This window comes from Glandiceps talaboti, chromosome 2 (genome assembly GCF_964340395.1).
Source record: "Glandiceps talaboti chromosome 2, keGlaTala1.1, whole genome shotgun sequence".
Classification (NCBI taxonomy): Eukaryota; Metazoa; Hemichordata; class Enteropneusta; family Spengelidae; genus Glandiceps; species Glandiceps talaboti.
The window spans coordinates 25,630,680-25,653,236 of record NC_135550.1 but is presented as its reverse complement, the minus strand read 5'-3'; the positions used below and the strand labels follow the sequence as shown (position 1 = coordinate 25,653,236).

General features: G+C 35.1%; 1 protein-coding gene across 1 annotated transcript in view; it reads left to right on the top strand.

Moving 5' to 3' along the window:
- The first annotated feature begins 426 nt into the window (after positions 1-426).
- LOC144450327 (leucine-rich PPR motif-containing protein, mitochondrial-like) overlaps positions 427-22,557 on the top strand; it is a 31,508-nt gene continuing 9,377 nt past the window's right edge. The window contains exons 1-25 of the mRNA XM_078140929.1: positions 427-576; positions 1,546-1,739; positions 2,268-2,390; positions 2,735-2,856; positions 3,424-3,569; positions 3,737-3,775; positions 4,601-4,688; positions 6,149-6,253; positions 6,517-6,556; positions 6,998-7,167; positions 7,459-7,564; positions 7,762-7,869; positions 8,272-8,393; positions 9,995-10,085; positions 11,256-11,325; positions 13,056-13,126; positions 15,824-15,930; positions 16,212-16,367; positions 17,674-17,781; positions 17,909-18,048; positions 18,384-18,469; positions 19,140-19,347; positions 19,549-19,673; positions 19,993-20,099; positions 21,125-21,284. Of these exons, the coding sequence (XP_077997055.1) occupies positions 428-576; positions 1,546-1,739; positions 2,268-2,390; positions 2,735-2,856; positions 3,424-3,569; positions 3,737-3,775; positions 4,601-4,688; positions 6,149-6,253; positions 6,517-6,556; positions 6,998-7,167; positions 7,459-7,564; positions 7,762-7,869; positions 8,272-8,393; positions 9,995-10,085; positions 11,256-11,325; positions 13,056-13,126; positions 15,824-15,930; positions 16,212-16,367; positions 17,674-17,781; positions 17,909-18,048; positions 18,384-18,469; positions 19,140-19,347; positions 19,549-19,673; positions 19,993-20,099; positions 21,125-21,284 (2,941 nt within the window). The 5' untranslated portion in view covers position 427. The remainder of the gene's footprint in view (positions 577-1,545; positions 1,740-2,267; positions 2,391-2,734; positions 2,857-3,423; positions 3,570-3,736; positions 3,776-4,600; positions 4,689-6,148; positions 6,254-6,516; positions 6,557-6,997; positions 7,168-7,458; positions 7,565-7,761; positions 7,870-8,271; positions 8,394-9,994; positions 10,086-11,255; positions 11,326-13,055; positions 13,127-15,823; positions 15,931-16,211; positions 16,368-17,673; positions 17,782-17,908; positions 18,049-18,383; positions 18,470-19,139; positions 19,348-19,548; positions 19,674-19,992; positions 20,100-21,124; positions 21,285-22,557) is intronic.

The following is a 22,557-nucleotide window of genomic DNA, read 5'->3' as shown; positions in this document are numbered from 1 at the left end:
AAGAGTTGAATATACAGAGTTGAATAACAAGAGTTGAATGACAAGAGTTGAATATACAGAGTTGAATAACAAGAGTTGAACATACAGAGTTGAATGACAAGAGTTGAATATACAGAGTAGAATAACCAGAGTTGAATAACAAGAGTTGAATATACAGAGTTAAATAACAAGAGTTGAATAACAAGAGTTGAATATACAGAGTTGAATAACAAGAGTAGAATAACCAGAGTTGAATATACAGAGTTGAATAACCAGAGTTGAATAACAAGAGTTGAATAACCAGAGTTGAATAAACAGAGTTGAATAACAAGAGTAAATATAGAGTTGAGTTACAAAAGAAAACAAAAGACGAAAATAATATGAACTTAGATGGCGCTACGATAATCGCATGCGCACACAAGTCGATCTCACATGTTACAAAATCAAGATGGCGGCTCTTCTGAGGTCTGCTCGAAACGTTGGGTTTTTGAGGTATTTAACTATTTCTGCCCAAAATGTCGGTCGATCGGCAGCCAGGAATCACCAATGCAGAGTGTGGATGACACAGGGGTCAATTAGGCCAACAGCTCTTTCAAGGTGAGTGCATATCATCGAGTGGTAGGTTTGTACCGGTGTGTGTCGTCAGCAGGTCAGCAGTGCAGCACGCACGTGGATTAATGACACAAGTTTAGCCGGTCGACCACACATTCGATCCACCGAGTGTACAGTGTACGCAGTAACGTTAAACGGGTCGTAACATTTTAGATTTCGCCACATATTCTCTGGATAATAGCGTTCTAATACACCGCAATACAATTCACACAAATTTTACTATCTTTTTCACGTGTGAGCAAGTGCCTCTTACTGGCCTTAGCTTACATTGTAAATTAAAATCACAACACAGTTTAGTCTAGCTGCTAGACCTCAGGCTTTCTTCTCAACTCTGTTTCTGAAGGTGGCACACAATCGAAGGCCGTTCGGTCTGTCGCCCTCACTAGCGACCTTCGGTCGCCTTGACAGTGGGCAGAAAAGCCCGAGGGGTCTAGCAGCAAGACTAAACACAGTTCTGCGGATAGGGTGAACTTACTGATCATTCATATATTTAGAATGAGCCTACATCTCTCTCCAACGTCTAGAATTCTATACGATAGTGTAACTCTGATCTTGTTACATTAATTAGTGTATTTTGTTAGAGAATGAATGGAATATTTCAGGTTTATAAAATGATTGATGACCTTGTGACCTCATCAAGGTTATATTCAAGTGTGCGGGTCATACCAGAAAATACAAGTCGACTCCCTGTGTAACTTCACTGAATATTTTGTCTATTTACCCCAAGCACAAACCTATAAATATATGATATGTGAGTAGTATAATGCCACCATGTATACTTTCTCTTAATAAGAGTGCACACAATCCATACTTCCACTGAATCTTTCACATAACAATCTCTGTCTTACCAGGTCCCCAGTTATGTGGATCACAGTTTACAATCGTTGTGATATCTATCAGATTCACAATCATCACTCAGATTGCTCATCATTTCATGTATTTTACATTCCACAGCTACCGGTACTTGAACACAGAAACAGTAGTTGAGAATGATGATGTACGAACACAATTTGAAAGCCCAAAGACTGAAGAGCTACGTAAACTATCCTATAATAGGGCTATCAATGAATTGAATGAAACCATCCAAAGAATGGGAAGAATTACAAAATCACACATTAGAAAGATATTTGAAGAATTATGCCTGTCAGGTGAGAGATTTTTTATTATTTATGAAATTGGATCTCAGCTTTGCTATTTCACCTGAGGAACTAAAACTTCTGAATCAGAAATGAGAAAATACCATTCTTCGATACAGATTTTTTTCTGTTATTAAAACCAAAATAGTTTTCATCTCAGTGTGTATTAACCCTTTCATTCCTAGAGACGACATTGGAATAAATAGAAACTTGAATAGAAATTTTCTCAAATTTAAGAATATTACTTCATTGGGAAGTAATATTTCTTGAATTCTGATCTAAAATAAAGTTGATCTTTTTCCAAAAATTACAGAGAAACAAGAATTTTTGTTCAAAAATTTTGGCGGGAAAGTTTCTAGTCCTGAAAGGGTTAATAAAAATGAACAAAAGCAGAAAATTGATAACAGTAGTTTAGTTTGGAATTGTCTATTAGTTTGGCAGGGTGGTATCCCATGGAGAAGTAAGACAAGAATCTGAAGGTAAAACACTAGACTCATTGAATGAACTGATCACGATTATTTATCTGCTTTGCTATTCCAGGTGCAGCCACACCCAAACATGCTCTGCTTATCATGAAGTGTTGTGGATCACTTTTGGCTGAAGTACCTGCAAGTGAGAGAACAGAAATGGTACACCACATCTGGGACAAACTGTCAAATTTAGGTAAATAGTAATTTGATATCTGGAATAATTGTTTCAGTAGAGGGGTGATTTTGAACGTTGGCTTGTAACAATGAGGCAAATCAAGTGATAATTTGATGACAATTGTTCATGAGATTATGTGAAACCATAGTTACATTGGTTACAAGAAATGTAACTTTTAGCAGCATTATCAGAATACTTATTATTGTTATCAAATCCTGGAAGGTTGTTGATCATCATCACAATTGATTTTTGGTAACTTGTTACCTGCTTTGTATAAAAAGTTAGTGCGGAATTGAGATATTAATTGAATCGCTGTACAACAGCTTTGATTTCATCATTTTCCTTTCCATTTTCCTGTCTAGGAGTTCAGTATGATGTCAACCATTACAATGCTTTATTGAAAGTCTATCTTCAGAATGAACACAAATTTTCCCCTACTGATTTCTTGGCTGACATGGAAGCCAAGGGTATTGTTCCAAATATGGTAAGAAGCAATAAGAACATAGTATACATCACTCTGTCAAACTGACAACATCAATACAAGGAACTGAGGAACATATTCAGTTTTACAGTTGATGGAAGGTCAATGTCTTTTTGAGTGAAACAAATTTCTGCAGCTATTATTTATTAAACATCTGGCTCATAGACTACATTTTGATTTGAATAGGCTGTTAATTTTTTTTATAAAGACATCAGCCATTTTGCAGGATTCAGACATATTATTATCACAACACAAGCATTTTTGTACCATATTATTATCATCTTTGTGCAAGGTTTAAATGAAATAATGAGGTTATATGGAAGTGAAATTGATTTAGATGTATGATTGGACAGTAGCATTTTGAAGTCTTTGTCAGTATGTGAAAATTAAATTAGGAAATACAATACTGCAATTACTTATCTCCAAGACAAACAAAACTACAACTTACTTCTGTACTTTACATGAGTTATACAATTCATTCCTGTATCGTTATTTTAACATTTACACCTGACCAATATTTTTACATGAATATTTTGAAATGATGGAAATCTACTTATTCTTTCTCAACAGCTAACTCACCAAACATTCATTGGAGCTTACTGCCAACAAGGTGATATCCAAGGAGCTGGAAAAGTGTTAGAATTTATGAAAAGCAAGGAGATGCCAATCACAGTTAATGTGTTTAACTCACTGATCACAGGACATGCTAGGACTGGGTATGTAGGACATGTCATCGTTGAGATTACCATAATGTTACGGTACTGAGTAAAATTCAAATCATGATTATTAATAGTTATAAAAGGACAGATGTTTTATAGTAAATGGTGGATTTTGATATTAATTTGGTATGTTGTATCTGAGTGTTGTTTTGCTAATTTTACAGAGACATGGAGAATGCCAAGAGTATGCTGACTATTATGAAGTAAGTTTTGATTTCCCTGTCCTTAGTGAGTTACAACTTATATAAAATATGGCAAATTCAAAAATGTAATTAACTTTCCACATAACTATCGGACATTCGGTTATTGTGGCGTCATGAGGGGCAAATGGTTAGTGTGACAGTCTTGGAATCTGCTGGTTGCATGTTTGAGATCTGTCGCTGCCATTTGTTTCTAAATGGCTAAAGTCCTTGGGCAAGATTTGAACCACGATTGTGCCTCAGTCAACCCAGCTGTATAATTGGGGACCTGGTAGGATAGAGGTTGCAATGTAAATGCTTTAATCCTATGCACTTATAGAGGCTGCAATGGATTGTATGCTCCCCAGGGAGTTGAAGTATAAAGAGTCGTTGTGCTGCCATTAATCTGTGTCGGGTAATAATTGTGAGCACCTTGAGCTCTCAGTAGGAAAGGCACACTATAAATTAGCATTATTGACCTTTGACCTTCAAACATTTTCAAGATGAAGCGAGAGAAAGGGTTACATTCCCTAGTTGTACAACAGATGGCCAAGTATTATTGCTAGTTATACAGAAATCCAACACTACAAACTACATCCCTGGAAAGTCTAACAAAGCATTTCCATGTTAAAATTGCCAAAATGCTGATCATCTTACACAATACTACACAGAAATGGGTGGGGTGGGGTGGGGTGGGGGGGGGGCTATGTTTTTGACTGAAGGCTTGTACAATTTTTACTTTGAATGTCATCCAGCAAATGTGGTATGAAGAGGACTATTGAAATGCTCTTTCATAATTGCTGTCATAACTGAAATATTTCAACCAAATAATTTATTTTTGTATTACAGAAATGTTGGACTGTCACCAACAGTAGATAGCTATACATCACTGATGTGTACATATGCAGAACAAGGAGATATTGACAGTATCAAGGAGGTAACTATTATTTATAGAATCCAGTGAAAAGAGAAGGAAAAATTTGACAGGTGTTGCATAATTTTACACATTTTAACCTGCAATTTGGTCAAAGAATTGCTGCAAAATGACTTACTCTGAAACTAACAATGTAACAGTGTTTTTGTTTAGGGTGGCAAGTCCCGAGTTCCCAGTCATTTTACCAGGGTTCCCTACCAGGCAGTCTTCACGCTAACATTCGCCAAATTCGCAACTGCGAACTCATTTTCAATTTGACGAAAATATTTTATGCTTTGTTCGCCATAGTGACGAACAGAAATTCTTGCTCGATCTTGATGGTAAAATGATCGTTCACAACATATACTTCTGGCAGTTGCCATCATGAGGAGTTTTAGCAGCGCCCTGCTCCATATGTTGTGACACCGTTGTGCCATGCCATTTCCCCTCCACTGGTCTACCATCACTTGAATTGCATCATACATGGCAAACATGATGCTATAGACTTTCGACTTGTATTCTTCAACGTTGTCTAAAAAGTATAACAGACTCATAAACCTTTTGATAAAGTGGGGATGCTGTGTTCGATCATTGGTTTTATGTTCAAATTTACTCAGAAAACACTTTTAGGTTAATAGTTGGCCATCGTATATCGTGGAGTTCGACCAGAGTGACTACATACAAAATTCCAACATGGCAGGTACATGTAATGACGTCACAAAATCTCACGAGTTTTTGAAGTCCTCCATAGTAAAGTATAGTACATGTAAGTCTCAGGTATCACAAGATTTCGGCCATGTAGGTATATATACGTATGCCTGTGGTGTATGCAAACTTTTTAATGTTTTTTTTTTTAATTACTCATCTCTTTACATTTTGGTTAGAAATAATTGTAGCGTCCCTGAGAAAACTAATTGTTATTTTTTTAAATAATTTGAAATAATTTTAGCTTTCCTGACAAAACTAATCATATGATATGTATTGTTTGTAGTAGTATTATTTTGAAATTAATTTTGAATGCTCATGGCAAAGAATGAATTTGTAAACTTGAAATATGAAATAATTATTAAACAAAATTTTGGCTAATCAGTTTTCAATTTGGATAATTGAAATTGGGTAACATTGGTTTTCAAAACCTACCACTAACACTGACCAGTGTTTTATTAGGGGTGACAAGTAGATAAAATCCCCCTGAGTTCCCCTGTCATTTTACCAAGGGTTCCCCACCAAAATTATGGTGCAATGTTTTGGAAACTATGCTAGTTTTAGCATATTCCCCTTTCTGTTACTGGAGTTCTCCAACGTTAAAAACGACTGCGTAAACATGAGTATGTTATGGGATTTACTTGATATTGTATTTGAAGGACCTGTCATCCCTGTCAATATCTTCTCTTGATATACGGTACTGGTAAAATCTCAATAAATAGTTGATATTTGAATGAATTTTTAGACAGATCATTCACTGAAAATATATGTTGTATCAGCTGTTGCAGGCATTGAGAAAAGAAGAAATGATGGTACCAGACAGGAACCTGATGCAAGTTGTTACTAGTTTTGCTAAAGCTGGACATAAACACCATGTGGAAGAGGTTGGTGAATTATTAGTTTTTTTGTTTCTTGGCCTATACTCTTTTGATTTCCCCCAATGACCATGTAAACAGTCTTTGCAGCATTGGTGGTCAATTTGTTCGCATCACACCACTGAATCACCTGAGTTAATGTGTGTTTGATTATATAATGAAAACGTTGATTTATTCATTGGTGGTCCTTGCTGCTGAAAAGAACAACAGCCTATGAAAGTGAATGTTTTCGAAAAGATCTTAAAAAGACAATATTCCTGTTAATTTTACAGATACTCAATGAATTGAGCTTTGGATCAGGGTATGTAGCAGGTAAGAAATCCAGTGTATATATGTACTTGTATTCATGTCTATGCTCAAATGTGATGATTTGAATCAGATCCATAGTGGATAATTGTACAAGTACAGAAATACATGATGCAATCTTTAGTATGGCATTTATTTAGGAAATAGTGAAGTGAGTACAGTAATACATGACATAATGTTTAGTATGGCATTTATTAGGAAATAATGAAATGAAGTGAATACAGTAATACATGATGTAATCTTTAGTATGGCATTTATTAGGAAGTAGACAGTAAGTAGAGTATTAAACTAGGGTTGATATCTAATCTCTCTCCACCCTCTAAAGACATGTCATTTGTTTACAGATTCAATATCTAGGGATTCATTAGGTTTTTCAAATGCTTATAAAATCAAATTTTCGGAAAGATATTTTAAAAACTAGCATTTTGTCTCGATTATTGTTTACAGATGCCATAAATACCTGTCTAACACTTATGGCAGAGGGACATGATGATGCAGCCTTTGAGATTTTCAAAACATTTCCCAAAATCCGTTCTGATGTTGAAGGAATGTTGGCTATGGGGGAAGAATTCAACCAGGGAAATTTTTTCATTTCACAAATGGTGAGATTAGGAAGGGTAAGTTTGCACTGAAAAAGTTTCATACTTTTTATTGCGATCTATTATTTTGAAAGTTGAGTTTTTAGTTTTGCCTTATAAAGAAAAGTTGAAAAATGAAATTTATTCTTGTGCTGAGGCTTTGAGTATAAATTCTACAAAGATTTAAAGACAACAATGTGTGTATGCTAGTGTTAGTTATTTCAGTTCAAAATAAAAATTTGGAACATTTGTCCTCTTGCAAAAAAGAGTGACTGCTCCTTACTTCATTAATGGCACGTCAAAGTTTTGGACTATGTTTTTATTTTCCAGCCTCTAGATGTTATAGAGAATTATATAGAAGAAATTATCTCCCTCGGTGTACATAACAGTCCCTATGTAGTGGCCTTAAAAGGAGCATTAGAGAGTTACAATTCTGGTAAGTTTACAATATCATATGTCGCTGTGTGTGAACATTTCCCCTTTCCCGTGTTCAAGAGATATATTTGACAAACTCAAATTTGTTTTGCAACACAAGAATAGTGCATGCTGTAATATATAGTTTCCTTCTCAAGCGATACCAAAAAATCAAATTCAACACAACTGACTCTCAAAGTGTATTATTTAAATTTACAGAATATGCATATGCTTTTATGAGGAAAATCAGAGCCCAAGGCCAGCCTTTACGCCCACACTATTTATGGCCATTGATGGCAAGATATTGGCAAAACAACGATGCTGAAGGTAAGGCTATGTAAATTGTTTTGTTCTCATCTCTGAGATGTGAGATTAGGTAATTACATGCTACAGACTATGAGTGTGTATACTAGTTTCATGGTTAAAAAATAAATGATTTGATTTTGATAAATCACTTTACAATATTTGATATTTTCATGATTTATGAAAACTTTTTTTATTTGTGTAAAAATATCAGCTGTTCATAACCATATCAGCTGTTCAAAACGGAAATATGAAGTGATGTTATGAATGCCCAGAGTAGAACTTTTAAGTGTGCATGGTTTGTGTTTCATTCTCAAAAGTCTGTTTATTAGTCACTTTAGAAAAAAAAAATGGTCATCAGTATGGAAGGCTTTTGGTTAAAATCTGGTTCTTATGTGATATGCATCGTTTACTTTGTCATGACAGGTATGAAAGAATGTCTTGGGGTATCCACAGAGCTGGATATAACACTAGATGCTGACACATTCGTCATGTATGTGTTTCCAGTACTTGGAAAGCAGGGAGAGACTCTACTAGCAGGTCTAAAGGTAGTTTGAGTAAAAGATTATTCCATACAGAGGTTGCAATTACTTTTCTTATCATCTGTCCTCATGACGCATAGCTGCCAAAATCGGCGTCACCCATTCATGACGTATCTATTCGAATAATTTACATGTACATTATTTCAAATAATAATATTTTAATATTTATTTTTCTATACAGTAAATCCATAAAATGCTCTAAACGGTTCACAAATCTAAAAAAAAGAAAAAGCTCTTGACATTAAAACAACACTTGATACATCTTAAAAGACAATTAATTAAAAGCTTTGCGGAAAAGATGCGTTTTTAAACTTTCTTAAAACAATCAACGGTATTACACATTCTAATCCCAGTCGGAAATGTACACTATATATACACATGACATTCTTCTGCACACCATATCAGATTGTATTTCAAAAATGTCACAGAAAACATTTACACTCAACAATACTCTATACTGCGGTTCAATGTTATCTTTCTAGGCTTTCAATTTTCAATGATAGTAGCTCTGGGTATATGTGCTGCAAGAACTCCGAGTCATCTCTGTTCAGGTGATCCTTGGACCGTACTGTGTACATAAAACCCTAGTGACAGTACTGCAGTGTGCAAGTGAAGTTCCATGACATGGACGAAAGTGTTAACTTTCAGTTTGACAGAGACACACTTACAAAATTGTTTGATACAAATTTTATGTCGTTGAAGAGAACCGTTAACTCTGTATAAACCGGGAGATTTGTTTATGACTTCTTGAACGAACGATGCCCTTCATTACTTGTGAAACATGTCTTCATCCTCAGAGCATGAGCATACAGTAAACGGTAAACTCACATAAGACAAATGGCGTTAACAAAAAACAAACGTTTCAGTTTATTGAGAATGAAATGGTGACATGACGTGTATGAATGTATCTGGGTAAAGTTTTCAGCATGAATTGTCTGCTGATGGGGTCTATTTGCTTATGGCTTCGCCCATGAAGGGAAGTTGCTTCATTAAAATGCAGACTCATGCGTCTGTGAATAAGTAACATCATGTGAATAGGTAATGATTATTCACACATGGTTTCTAATTTATAAACTACTCTGGATGTACTCCCCATCATGTAATGAAGTGATCACGGGGCTCATGAAACTGTTATACGTTTTATGAATGCTTGGTCATCTTAAAATGATTAGGTCACACACATTAAGAGATTTAGACAACAGTTACAATGCAGAACTGTGAATAACTGTCTGCTTTTACAAGGCAACGATAGTACATTTGCTAACAGAAAACCACACGTGTCCTCTGTTTATGACTTGTCCCTAAGGATGCCTACATCCAAAAAATTGCATCCCCAGTGTCAAATATGACATCAAATACACACTAACACGACCTTTGATACCGTGTTCACCATTTTACATATTCACTCTATCATTTACATATTCATGATATCATTTGCTTTGTCCTGGTGTTATTTGCATATTTGTTTATTATGGTATGATTTATATATTCATGATGTTATGTGCACGTTCGTGTAAATAGTTTCAAAATAATGTTGTTTCTTTCATGTTCATTTGACAATTGATTCAGAATCAATGAATAGTACCTTTTTTTTTTCGTAATATTAGGAAATGGGAATAACACTCACAGAAACTGTGATATCAGGTCTCATCCGGTGGGAACTGCAGAATGGAAGTCTTAATAATGTTCCGAGACTAAGTGAGTGAAAAATATGTGTTTACACTTACATTTTGTAATATTTAATTTTAGTGTACAAAGAGACAGGGAGCATGAATACAACATTGCTACAACACTTATTCCTTGAAGTAAATTTTAGCCTCAAATAAACAATCATTTTAGTACTGTAGTGAGTCCCAAAAACATAGTACTGGTTATGCTCATGTCCAACAACATCCCAGATATCAACAAGTCCCAGATATCAACGACTTGTTAATGTCAAAACCTGAGTGTGTTCTCTGAAATACACATTTTATGTAGTGAATATCTAGGCAGAAAAAAAAGTAATTGTTTGTTTCCGATAACATGGCCTCAGAAAATAGGGTAGGTAGGACAGGATTTTATTTTATTTTATTCTATATTTTTGTATATTGTATTTATTTTTGAAAAATATTGCTTCAACCCCCAAACCCAAACAAAATGTCAGTCAGAATACCCCTTCTGTGATAGTTTAATAAAATATGTACAGACATCACTGGTGAAAGAAAACAGATGTGTATGAAGGTCAAGAAGACAAAGAATTTCTTATCTTTTTGTTTTAAATTTGTTTTAAATCAAACTAATTTTAAAAAAATGTTTAGGATCAGAGGCTAAAACTAGGGTTGATCAGGTTATCGAAAACATACTTTCTTACCTTCCCCCCTCCCCTCCCCCCATTAATGTCAATAAATATAGACTACATTCAAGTGTCTATCCCCATATTGCCAGGTTTAAACTTTGAATCATTGACTTTTTTGGCTTTGACATGGACCTGCAGGTTGAATTATTGAAATTCAGCAATTTCCTGCATTATCATAGATACTTTGTAGTATTTATTTGTTGCCATGAATTTCTTTTAAATCATGTCTCCATTCAGTCACACAGATGTATTTTGTTGTTGTTTTTTTTTTTGGGGGGGGGGGGGGGATTTGTCTTCTCTGAAGACTAGATATATTGGTTGGTAATCACTGATATTTATAGTCCAGTGTTATCCTTCACCGTATCTAAAGATCTCTCTTACTAGGCATCAAGACTATGGTATTTACAAAGTAAGCAGTAATCTATCCAAAGATACCGTTTATCCCGAAGTACTGAAATTCTATCTGTAGTGGAAGAGACAACCTGCATATTAAGTTTTATTCAACCTTGTATTTCTTCATTTTTGTCATTCAGTTGAACAAGTACCAATGGGCATGGTAAATTTCCTATCCTTCAGACAGGGTCTTGTAAATTCATTCCTAAAGTAAGTAAAGAATTGTGTACCATAAATAATCCCATCAATTTGGCCAGATTGTAATAATTATGATTTGTCTATGGTCAGATTGCTTGATTTATGAAAACTGATTAGCAATTTTGGCGGTCACATTTCAAGACATACAATGTAGGCTACCTTGAATACTCGGTACTTGAAATAGAATATTACTGCCTATCCTAAAACATTCATTTTCTTGGTCGACACCATAACTTCCACTCCACATACTTCATATGCATTACTGTAGGGATATATGAAAATAAGTGGACCTTCTCATTCTAGTTTGACCCTTTAGCTTGAGGTAAACAGCTATTGTACACTACTGAGAATTAATGCTTCATATCTGACTGTAGAGGGTGCTATGTGGTAGCATTGAATCTATCACACAAGATGGCTGCACAATGTCTATCGTAGATACTGATCGTTCAATATCAAAGTCTTGAGGGAAATTCCTTTTGAATGTTCAAATTTATGCAAACCAAGTAAACACAATGAGAAAACAGTTTCAAAGGTTCTGTAGTTCATAAGACGGTTTTGATGAATTTCAGCTATCAAAATTAGCGATGCCAGTTCTGTGATTGTGCCCAGATTTGCGTGTGATTGTGTGTGGACGTAAAAATTACATTCTAATCAATTTCCTTCTTCACCAATCATTTTCGAGTTTCTTAATTTTTTTTTAAGATTTGTAAAAATAAAGCTCCACAATCCATGGTTATAAATGGTGGTCAAAATAAAAAATAAAATCAGTACATTGATTTAATAAAAAATAAAATCAGTACATTGATTTTGTTGTGGTCGAAATGCAAGTATTAGAAAAATAATTACATTTCTTTGACTCTGTGGGTGGTCATTTAAAAAAACGGTCGAATGGATGGGATTATCTGTATCTATCTATTTATCTATCTGTCTGTCTGTCTGTCTGTCTGTCTGTCTATCTATCTCCTTCCTTCTGTCTGTCTTTCTCTGTTTGTGTGTGTCTGTGCATGTACTATCAGGAATGTAGTCAAATCAAAAGTATTGGATGGACTCTCTAGCACCAGTTGCAGTAAAAAGAGAATGTTTGGTGTTTGAAGTACAACTGGCAACATCTGACTGTTGAGAACAGAACCTGTTACAAACAGGGAAAGTAAAAAACTGAATTGGATTGATAACACTTGGCACAGTATGTTGGTACAGCAGAGACTATTATTACACACCATGGTTTGATAAGAACAGTTTTGTTGACTCTTTATGTGTACATGAAATGCCAGGGAACTTCAAATTTGTTTGTGAACTATTATGTAAAGTGGTCATACAACTGTTCTTCTCAAATGATGGAATGTAATACAAGTCTCTATATTTCCAACATGCTGTGACAAGTGTTATGAATCCAATCCAGTTGTTTATTTTCCTTGTTTGTAACAGGTTCCATTTATATGATGTTGGCAGTTGTAATCTGTGCAGCTAGTGTGTAAACCCATCAATCCAAGAAAATTGTTTGAGAGTGTTTCATCCACCTTTGGAGTTGAATCTCCACATCTCTTTTCAAGGCAATACTCATTGCGGATTTTTCTTATGGTAATCTGTATTATTGTATGCCAGATGTATTGGCAAATAGTGTTATGTGTTCCCACTGACAATGCAGTGTAATACTAAGACCAAAAAAAAATGATAATGTACAATCAACAAAGCAATATTCTAGTATATTAATGTATTATACCCACCATTTTGTTGTTCAACAGGGCCCCAAATGTTAATGCAATGGCAGCCATTATTGAAATGTTGGGTGATGGTACTCTCAAATGTACTAAAGGTAAAGGCAATATTTTCTTTTCAGCTTCATCTAATTTTACTGTAGGTGTAACTACCAGGTATGTATAACCAGCAACAGGTATTCATGTACAAGCAAAACTTTTTATATATAAGGAAAGTAAATAAATGAATTGGTTTAATGATACAACATGGGATGTTGGAATTACAGAGACTTGTATTACATTTCATGGTTTGATTTGAACAGTAGGTACATTGGAACTACACTGACTTGTATTACATTTCATGGTTTGATTTGAACAGTAGGTACATTGGAACTACACTGACTTGTATAACATTTCAAGGTTTGATTTGAACAGTAGGTACATTGGAACTACACTGACTTGTATAACATTTCAAGGTTTGATTTGAACAGTAGGTACATTGGAACTACACTGACTTGTATTACATTTCAAGGTTTGATTTGAACAGTAGGTACATTGGAACTACACTGACTTGTATAACATTTCAAGGTTTGATTTGAACAGTAGGTACATTGGAACTACACTGACTTGTATAACATTTCAAGGTTTGATTTGAACAGTAGGTACATTGGAACTACAATGACTTGTATTACATTTCAAGGTTTGATTTGAACAGTAGGTACATTGGAACTACACTGACTTGTATAACATTTCAAGGTTTGATTTGAACAGTAGGTACATTGGAACTACACTGACTTGTATTACATTTCAAGGTTTGATTTGAACAGTAGGTACATTGGAACTACACTGACTTGTATTACATTTCAAGGTTTGATTTGAACAGTAGGTACATTGGAACTACACTGACTTGTATTACATTTCAAGGTTTGATTTGAACAGTAGGTACATTGGAACTACACTGACTTGTATTACATTTCATGGTTTGATTTGAACAGTAGGTACATTGGAACTACACTGACTTGTATTACATTTCATGGTTTGATTTGAACAGTAGGTACATTGGAACTACACTGACTTGTATTACATTTCATGGTTTGATTTGAACAGTAGGTACATTGGAACTACACTGACTTGTATTACATTTCATGGTTTGATTTGAACAGTAGGTACATTGGAACTACACTGACTTGTATTACATTTCATGGTTTGATTTGAACAGTAGGTACATTGGAACTACACTGACTTGTATTACATTTCATGGTTTGATTTGAACAGTAGGTACATTGGAACTACACTGACTTGTATTACATTTCATGGTTTGATTTGAACAGTAGGTACATTGGAACTACACTGACTTGTATTACATTTCAAGGTTTGATTTGAACAGTAGGTACATTGGAACTACACTGACTTGTATTACATTTCATGGTTTGATTTGAACAGTAGGTACATTGGAACTACACTGACTTGTATTACATTTCAAGGTTTGATTTGAACAGTAGGTACATTGGAACTACACTGACTTGTATTACATTTCATGGTTTGATTTGAACAGTAGGTACATTGGAACTACACTGACTTGTATTACATTTCATGGTTTGATTTGAACAGTAGGTACATTGGAACTACACTGACTTGTATTACATTTCATGGTTTGATTTGAACAGTAGGTACATTGGAACTACACTGACTTGTATTACATTTCAAGGTTTGATTTGAACAGTAGGTACATTGGAACTACACTGACTTGTATTACATTTCATGGTTTGATTTGAACAGTAGGTACATTGGAACTACACTGACTTGTATTACATTTCATGGTTTGATTTGAACAGTAGGTACATTGGAACTACACTGACTTGTATTACATTTAATGGTTTGATTTGAATGGTTTTATGGCCTCTATACATAATGGCTCACATTCACAAAAAGAATGTCAAGTTCCCCTGGCATTTAGTATATTTACACATGAAGTGGAAGTGTCGATTGGAAGAATTTGAATTTTGCAAACTAAACTGTACATGTAGTACCCAAACTACAATAATGGTTTTGCACTCTGACTCTTGTCAATGTATCTGTATCACTAGTTATGAGGGAATTATTTTTTGAATTTCAGACATTTTGATTTGTCAGCATAACTGAATCTATTCTTCAAGTACTAAATTCCTTCATGTAAAGAACTTCTTGTATCACTATCAACCTCTTTGTGTGAGCTATATACCCGTCAGTACACCGCCCTCAACCCTAGTATCACAACCAGTCGTACTATTTGCATCTGGTGACAACCCTTGGTAATGTTATCATTCATATCATCAATAACCTTGAATAAAAATCTAAATACAACTCGGGTAATCTAGCCTTCGATTTGCTAAGATAGGCACAAACTAAATCTATTGTTCTTCAATGTGGTAGATTACACAAGTGGGCAATATCGGTTCTTCTGTTGGGTGATTAAGATATAGTGAAAGTCCTCAAACTCTGTCAATAAAGCTCTATGATGCCTGCCTACTGAGACTTTAATTAAACCAACGTCCATTCAATAGTTCATCACTGTTGTATCAACATTCTAATCACTTTGTGATTAAACATAGGAAGTCCCAAAACAGTACACTGCAAGTTCACTGAACTCTGTCAATAAAACTCTGTAACACCTCCCTACTGACACTATAATTAAACCAATGTCCATTCAAGAGCGTATCACTGTTGTGTCAACATGTTGTGAGAAAATAGGTTGTGTCTATTTTAGTAAACCAAAGGCTCAATTACCAGAGTAATAATTTGATAAACACGTCATGATATTGTTTTCAACATTGCAGGTACAGCTAGTTTCCTTATCTACCAGTTATTGGACGATATGCCACCTGAAGATAGTGCTCGATTAGGTCCTAAATTCCGCCAATTGTTTTACAAACTTAATGAACAGGTCAGTCCCTGCAAATGTACCAGTACTACTCACATTAAAACATTGAACATTGTTTTTATCAACAACATCAAAAACAGAAATGTCAATTATCTCAATAAAACTGGACTTTACAAGTTTCTAAACTCTCCGGCCCAGATCACAGAGCATCATCATATCAGCAAAATATTATCTTCCCAGGATCTTCTATGAAAAATCATGTCATACATATTAAGCCTGGTTCATGGATTCCTTGAATTCAGCAAACACAAGTATACAATGTTGTTGTTTTTATGGATTTGTAGGATTTCAAACTGTCAGCAAGTAAGTTTCGAGGAATTCGCAGCTGTTTAAACAAACATGGTTTACTCAATGTGATTGGTGCAGCAAGGAAGTTAATTGACCCAAGTGAACTTGAAGGTGACATTGGCAACCATCTTGATCTTCTTCCTACGGTAAGGGTTACTTCTACCTAAAATTATATAGTTTACCCTGTAATGAAAAAGACAACACCATGTCAACTAATATAACAGAACCTCATGACACGTGAGTGTAAGTGTGGTGTACTTGGGGGGTATTTGCACAATTGCTTGCAATGTTCTGTGCCCATACTTTCATGAGTGTAGCGGTACTTGAGATGTGAGCCAAAACATTCCGAATCAGTATTACGGTATTCCCTCATATTTTTCTCCATGAAGCAGGAAAGTACTCGCAAAAGGTTTTTTAGCCCCTCCAAAGGGGTAGCCCAGAGGCTATTACAATGGGCTCTGTCCACCTGTCCGTTCGTGCATTCATGCAACTGTAATACGTCATTTCTCAGACATGTAACATGCAATTTCATTCATATTATGCACATCATGTGGTACATATGCATGTCACTTTGTTATGTAAAATATGTAAATTTGACGGAATGGCAGCCATATGTGGATTTCGAAATCAATAATTTCTATATAATTCAAGAACTATAATACATTAGGGACATCATTCAAGTGTCTACCCCCATATTATCAGATACAAGCTATCTTATGATACCTTGACCCTTGACCTTCTGGGTCAGTTGTCAAAATCCATTAATTTTTTGCATATCACGTGCAATCAGTGGTGTTTTCATTTGTGTTCAATTTCTTTTAAATCATGTTCACAAATAATACAGGCAGGGAAATACTTGATCAATTGTTATTCTTTGAACTCATGTCAATTTTTACTGAATGGTGGTCATTTTGTTGATAAAAATAAATATTTATTGCATAACTCAATGTGAACATTTTATTAAGACATTGACCTTGGACTTTAACCTTGACCTTCAGGGTCACTTAAGAAAAGCAGTTAATTCATAGCATATCACATGCTGTTTTAGTCACACGCAAGTAAACTACATGGGAGGGGGTGCTCTGTCTTCTACGAAACTTTGTCATTATGAGTCTAGTGACTGGTAGTGACAAGGCCCCTTGGGTCATTCATATTTTTCTGATGAGTCTAGTGACTGGTAGTGACAAGGCCCCTTGGGTCATTCATATTTTTCTGAAGAAAAATATTGGGGAATAATATCTAATTGTACAAGCTCTCTACTCTTGCAGTTTAGTTTCTATGAAAGTGAAATTATGTTGCAGTCCTGTCTTCTATACACTTGCAGTTGTTTCTATGAAAGTGAAATTATGTTGCAGGTCCTGTCTTCTTTACGCTTGCAGTTTATTTTGTCATGGTGTGTATGAAAGTGAAATTATTTTTTCACCATCATCACTCACTTGTACTATCATTTTTAAACAGATTGTGGATAGTGAAGTGCTAGAAAACCATTTGCATGAGTTGAAAGAGAAAAATATGAACACAAGAAGTGTACTTCGAAAATTGATACTACTCCATGGTACAAAGGGGGTAAGTGTCACACCTTGCTGTAATATTTCAAGAACTTGAACATTTCAATTTAGTGACAAAACTTTTAAAAAATTTAATTATTTGAGGCACCTTTTCTTCAATATTGTATGTTTGTTGAAATTGACAGAATTATGAAAAAATGATAAGTTTCATGGAGGAACTAAAAGCTGGTGGCCATAACGTGGCAGGTGCCATCTTTGCAACACTGATTGGCACGGCAGCAAGAGCTGATAAAACAGAAGAAGCTTTGAAATGGAAACGAGAATTGTAAGTTATCAAATTTGTAACAGATTATAGATCCATTTGTACAACTTTGAATTTTCATCAAAATGTTACGTTTATAACATCACAGTTTTACATGCTCTCTTTCTTCCCACCAATTCAGTCACAACTGTCAGTGTGTAAAAATTATGAAGATTTGCACATAGAACATTTGTAATTTGTGGAAAATTTGGAAATATTACAGAAACTTCCTTATTTGAAATTTATTGACTACGTAGACACTGTAAAACAATGTCAGATACTTATCAAAGTTTATTGACTACATAGACACTGTAAAAACAATGTTAAATACTTTTCACTTTTTTATTGTCTGTGTACAGAGAATCGTGTGAGCCTGACTTTCAGCTGGACTCTTCCAAATACCTGGAACTTGCTAAAACATTAACACTGGATGGAAGAATTGAAGGTATCACTCTTTTCTTTTCTCTCCAATCGCATAGTTTTAATAACCTTACTATATATTTTTAGCACTTCATCTAGTCCTCCTTTAATATTTCAATGTAAATGTTCATGAAGTTCTTAAAAGTTCTAGAAAAATTTATCTACTCATGAAAAAGATTTATCAATCATAAATAGTGAAATTCTTATTGTATGACAAGTAACTTTTCCATCATTACCAGAGAAATTGCACACTCTCTGCAAGATCTAGATGTGCTACAAAATATTACTGAAAAGTTAAAATACCTAGAAGGGGCACAAGTTGAGTTCAGACATCTTTGGACGCATTGTGTGCCGCGTTCTACGTACTGAAGCATATTTAGCCACCATTTGCACATGTTGTAAATTATTACATATTTATTATATGTATAAAACTGTAAAGGAAATCCTTACTATGCAATCAGCTGTACTAACAATGCCAGAACACAATTTCACTGTTCTAAAAGGCTTGCATTGACATTAACATTATACTACAATAGTTCAATCAAGGTGTCACATATTATTTACTTGAGAAAAAAACTTATAAAGCTTGTGCCACTGTAAGTATGTGCACTCTGGAAAGGACATTTTCAACTAGAAATTTCATTTAATGTCTAACAGCTGATTTGTGGATAACATGTTTTCTGATCTTGTGACAGAGGCCCTTGAAACACTTCAAGAAATGGCAGACAAGAAAACTCCTCTGTCAGCTCAAACCAAGCAAAGTGTCTTCCATCTACTGAACAATGTGGCTAATAAAGGGATGGTGGAAGAAACCAAAAGTTTGTTTTACAAATGTATTGAAACAAATATAGTGAAACCTAGCTCCAATCTTCTGGGACCATTGGTCAGGTCACACCTAAAAAAGTAAGTAAGACACAAATATCATTTTTTTTAGCACAACTCAATTGAAGTTCAGTGTACTTTAGACACCAAGTTTTGTGTGTGTGTGTGTGTGTGTGTGTGTGTGTGTGTGTGTGTGTGTGTGTGTGTTCATTTGCATGTGTGTACATATTTTTTACATTTCTTCTGTTTTCGTAACTGGACCTACTGCTTCATAATTCACAGGGGAGATATTGTAGGAGCTCTTGACTGTGTAATGGAGTGTCATGATAGATTCCGATCTCTACCAATGTTTCATGATGTGCTAGTCAAACTTGTAGAAGATGGAAATAAAGAGCAGCTACAAAGGGGTAAGTTGGGTGTCCAAAAAGTTGACACAATCTTTTGATGAAGGCAGGTGCCCTTGTAGCTGGAATAGCGTAAGATTGTAGTAGTGTTTTTTTGTATAGATGTATATGTACCAGTGTTTTACTGATTTCTGTCAACTGTCATTAAAATTTCATCCTTTTAGCAGTGTTTTGATTACAAACTAATATTTTTAGAAAGATTTACAAAACTAAGGAATGTGCAGTGATCTGCTTGCCAATCCTACAAAGTGCTTTGAATTACCAACTTGTATGAAAACCAAGTCTTTCTAAAATTATCCCATGCTTGTTTGACTTTTTGTAGCTATGGATTATGGCAGTTCCATCGTTGGAGAAAGAAATGTGTTTTTTGACTTGATCTTTGCCTTACTGTCAGCTGGCAAATACAAACAAGCTGAAAGAATCATAGAGGTAAGAAGATATGGGGTGCATGTAGTGTTGATTAACAGGAAGTTAGAAACAATGTCAGTTGACCAGTTGATTGTGCAGAACCAGTGCTGTCTAGCCTTATTTGGCTGGTTTCAACAGAGCATGAAATGCACTAAACACTTCTGAATTTCTTTAGTATCAACAAAATATGGGCAAACATTTGCTTTGTTTCATTCATACTGATCTTGACCTTGTGCCCTTTTTGCACCCCCCCCCCTACTACAATGTGCGCCATCCATCTGTGCATCTGTGTGCATCTGTAATGTCATTTCTCAGATGTATCACATGCAATGTCATTCATACCGTGCACATATGTGACACATCATGTGGTACATATGTATGTCACTTTGTTTTGAGAAATATGCAAATTTGACCAAATGGCAACCATATGTGGATTTCTAAATCAATAATTTCTATATAGCTGTAATAAATAGAGATTTCATTTATTGACTACGTAGACACTGTAAAACTGTCAATTACAGTGTAACTGCAAGTTCATGGCTGTTCGGGTCACCACTGATCGCCAATTTTAACTCTTTTTTTCTCACCTATCATGCAATTTTGAATAGTCAGCTTTGCATTTACTGGTTATGGGAAGTATAAAGAACATTTTTCAAGGTTGTGAGCATTTTGAATCACCTTTAAATCATGTTCACAAATAATACAGGCAGGGAGATACTTGATCAATTGTTATTCTTTGAGTTCATTCAAATACCTACACCTAAACAATTAAATGTGAGCTTTTTATTAAGACATTGACCTTTGACCTTAACTGTGACCTTAAGGGTCACTTAACAAAATCAGTAAATTTCTTGCATATCACATGACCTTAATGGTGTTCAGTTTAGTCACATGCAATTTGCAAGTCACCTACGTGGGGAGTCTGTCTTCTACAAAAGACTTGTTTTTCCTCAACTAAGGTATCAGTGCTTTGTATGGGACATCCCTGGGTGGCTGAAATCTTTACAGCAGTACATTGACTCTCTCTTGTTATTCATTTTCTTTAGACACCAGGCCTACGAGCCAGACCAGACAGACTGGCCTGGTATGCCAGGAAGTGTATCAGTGAAGACAAGGCGGAAGAACTTGAGACTCTTGTAGATATTACCAAGGAACTGTTTGAATGTGATAGAGATGCTATGTACATGTTTCTCCTTGAAATGTACAGTAAGTTTGCATCTAAACATGAAGATTGTATCAGTTCCATGTAGTAGGGCAGATAATTCTTGGCACCTGAAGTAGAATTCTACCACCTAGGTTTATTCATAAAAAATAACGACTTCGAGAGCTACACTTGCTACACATGCATTAGTATAGACACATGTGAAAATAAGTCAACCACCTTGTTCTATTTTGACCCTTCAGCATGAGGTAAAATGCCATTTGCAGGTACCAAGAATAAGTCAACCACCTTGTTCTATTTTGACCCTCTAGCATGAGGTAAAATGCCATTTGCAGGTACTGAGAATAAGTCGACCGCCTTGTTCTATTTTGACCCTCTAGCATGAGGTAAAATGCCATTTGCAGGTATTGAGAATAAGTTGATCGCCTTGTTCTATTTTGACCCTCTAGCATGAGGTAAAATGCCATTTGCAGGTATTAAGAATAAGTTGATCGCCTTGTTCTATTTTGACCCTCTAGCATGAGGTAAAATGCTATTGCAGGTATTAAGAATAACTTGATCGCCTTGTTCTATTTTGACCCTCTAGCATGAGGTAAAATGCTATTGCAGATACTGAGAATTAGAGAGCATCATCAAAACCAGTTGAGAAAATTAACATAACATAAATACAGTGATTCAAAGAGCCATAAACGTGTGTACAATTTAAGGTACATGGGGAAGAATCCCTCAACTGATTTCCAACAAAGCATGAAATGTTTTGGATGAGATTGACTTTGAACTTTTTATTACTTTTTATTACATTTTTTATTTGCACATGTCAAAGTGTTTGTCAGCCTGCCCTGCACAGTCAGTGTAGAGAAACAGATATCCGATGTTCCTGACCCTTTACCAAAATATACACAAGAATTGTGATTCCCGACAAATAAAGCTTATTTACTGCACAGATTTTTTGAAATTCCCGCGATGTTACGACTGAAAAGCCATAAAATTTACGTCCTACACTGTCAACACGATCTGCTGTACAGAGAGCTACTTCCGCATTCCAGTCCTCAAAGCTCATGGCGCCATAGGTAACCTCTCATGAATATTTATTAAAATACATCATCTTCGACTTCACTTGGAGAGATTTTTCCACGTTCAGACTAATCCTTTGACACGAAAAAAACATCTTAGCGGGATGGCAATGTAGTTGTATGGTAATTCTTCGAACTCTGACTTATCGATGTTTGGTTTTCGTTTTTCGATCAGATTATTCGTTACAGAGTTACACGATTTCTCCCCAAATGAGGTTTTGAATATGTAAATTAGGAAAACAAA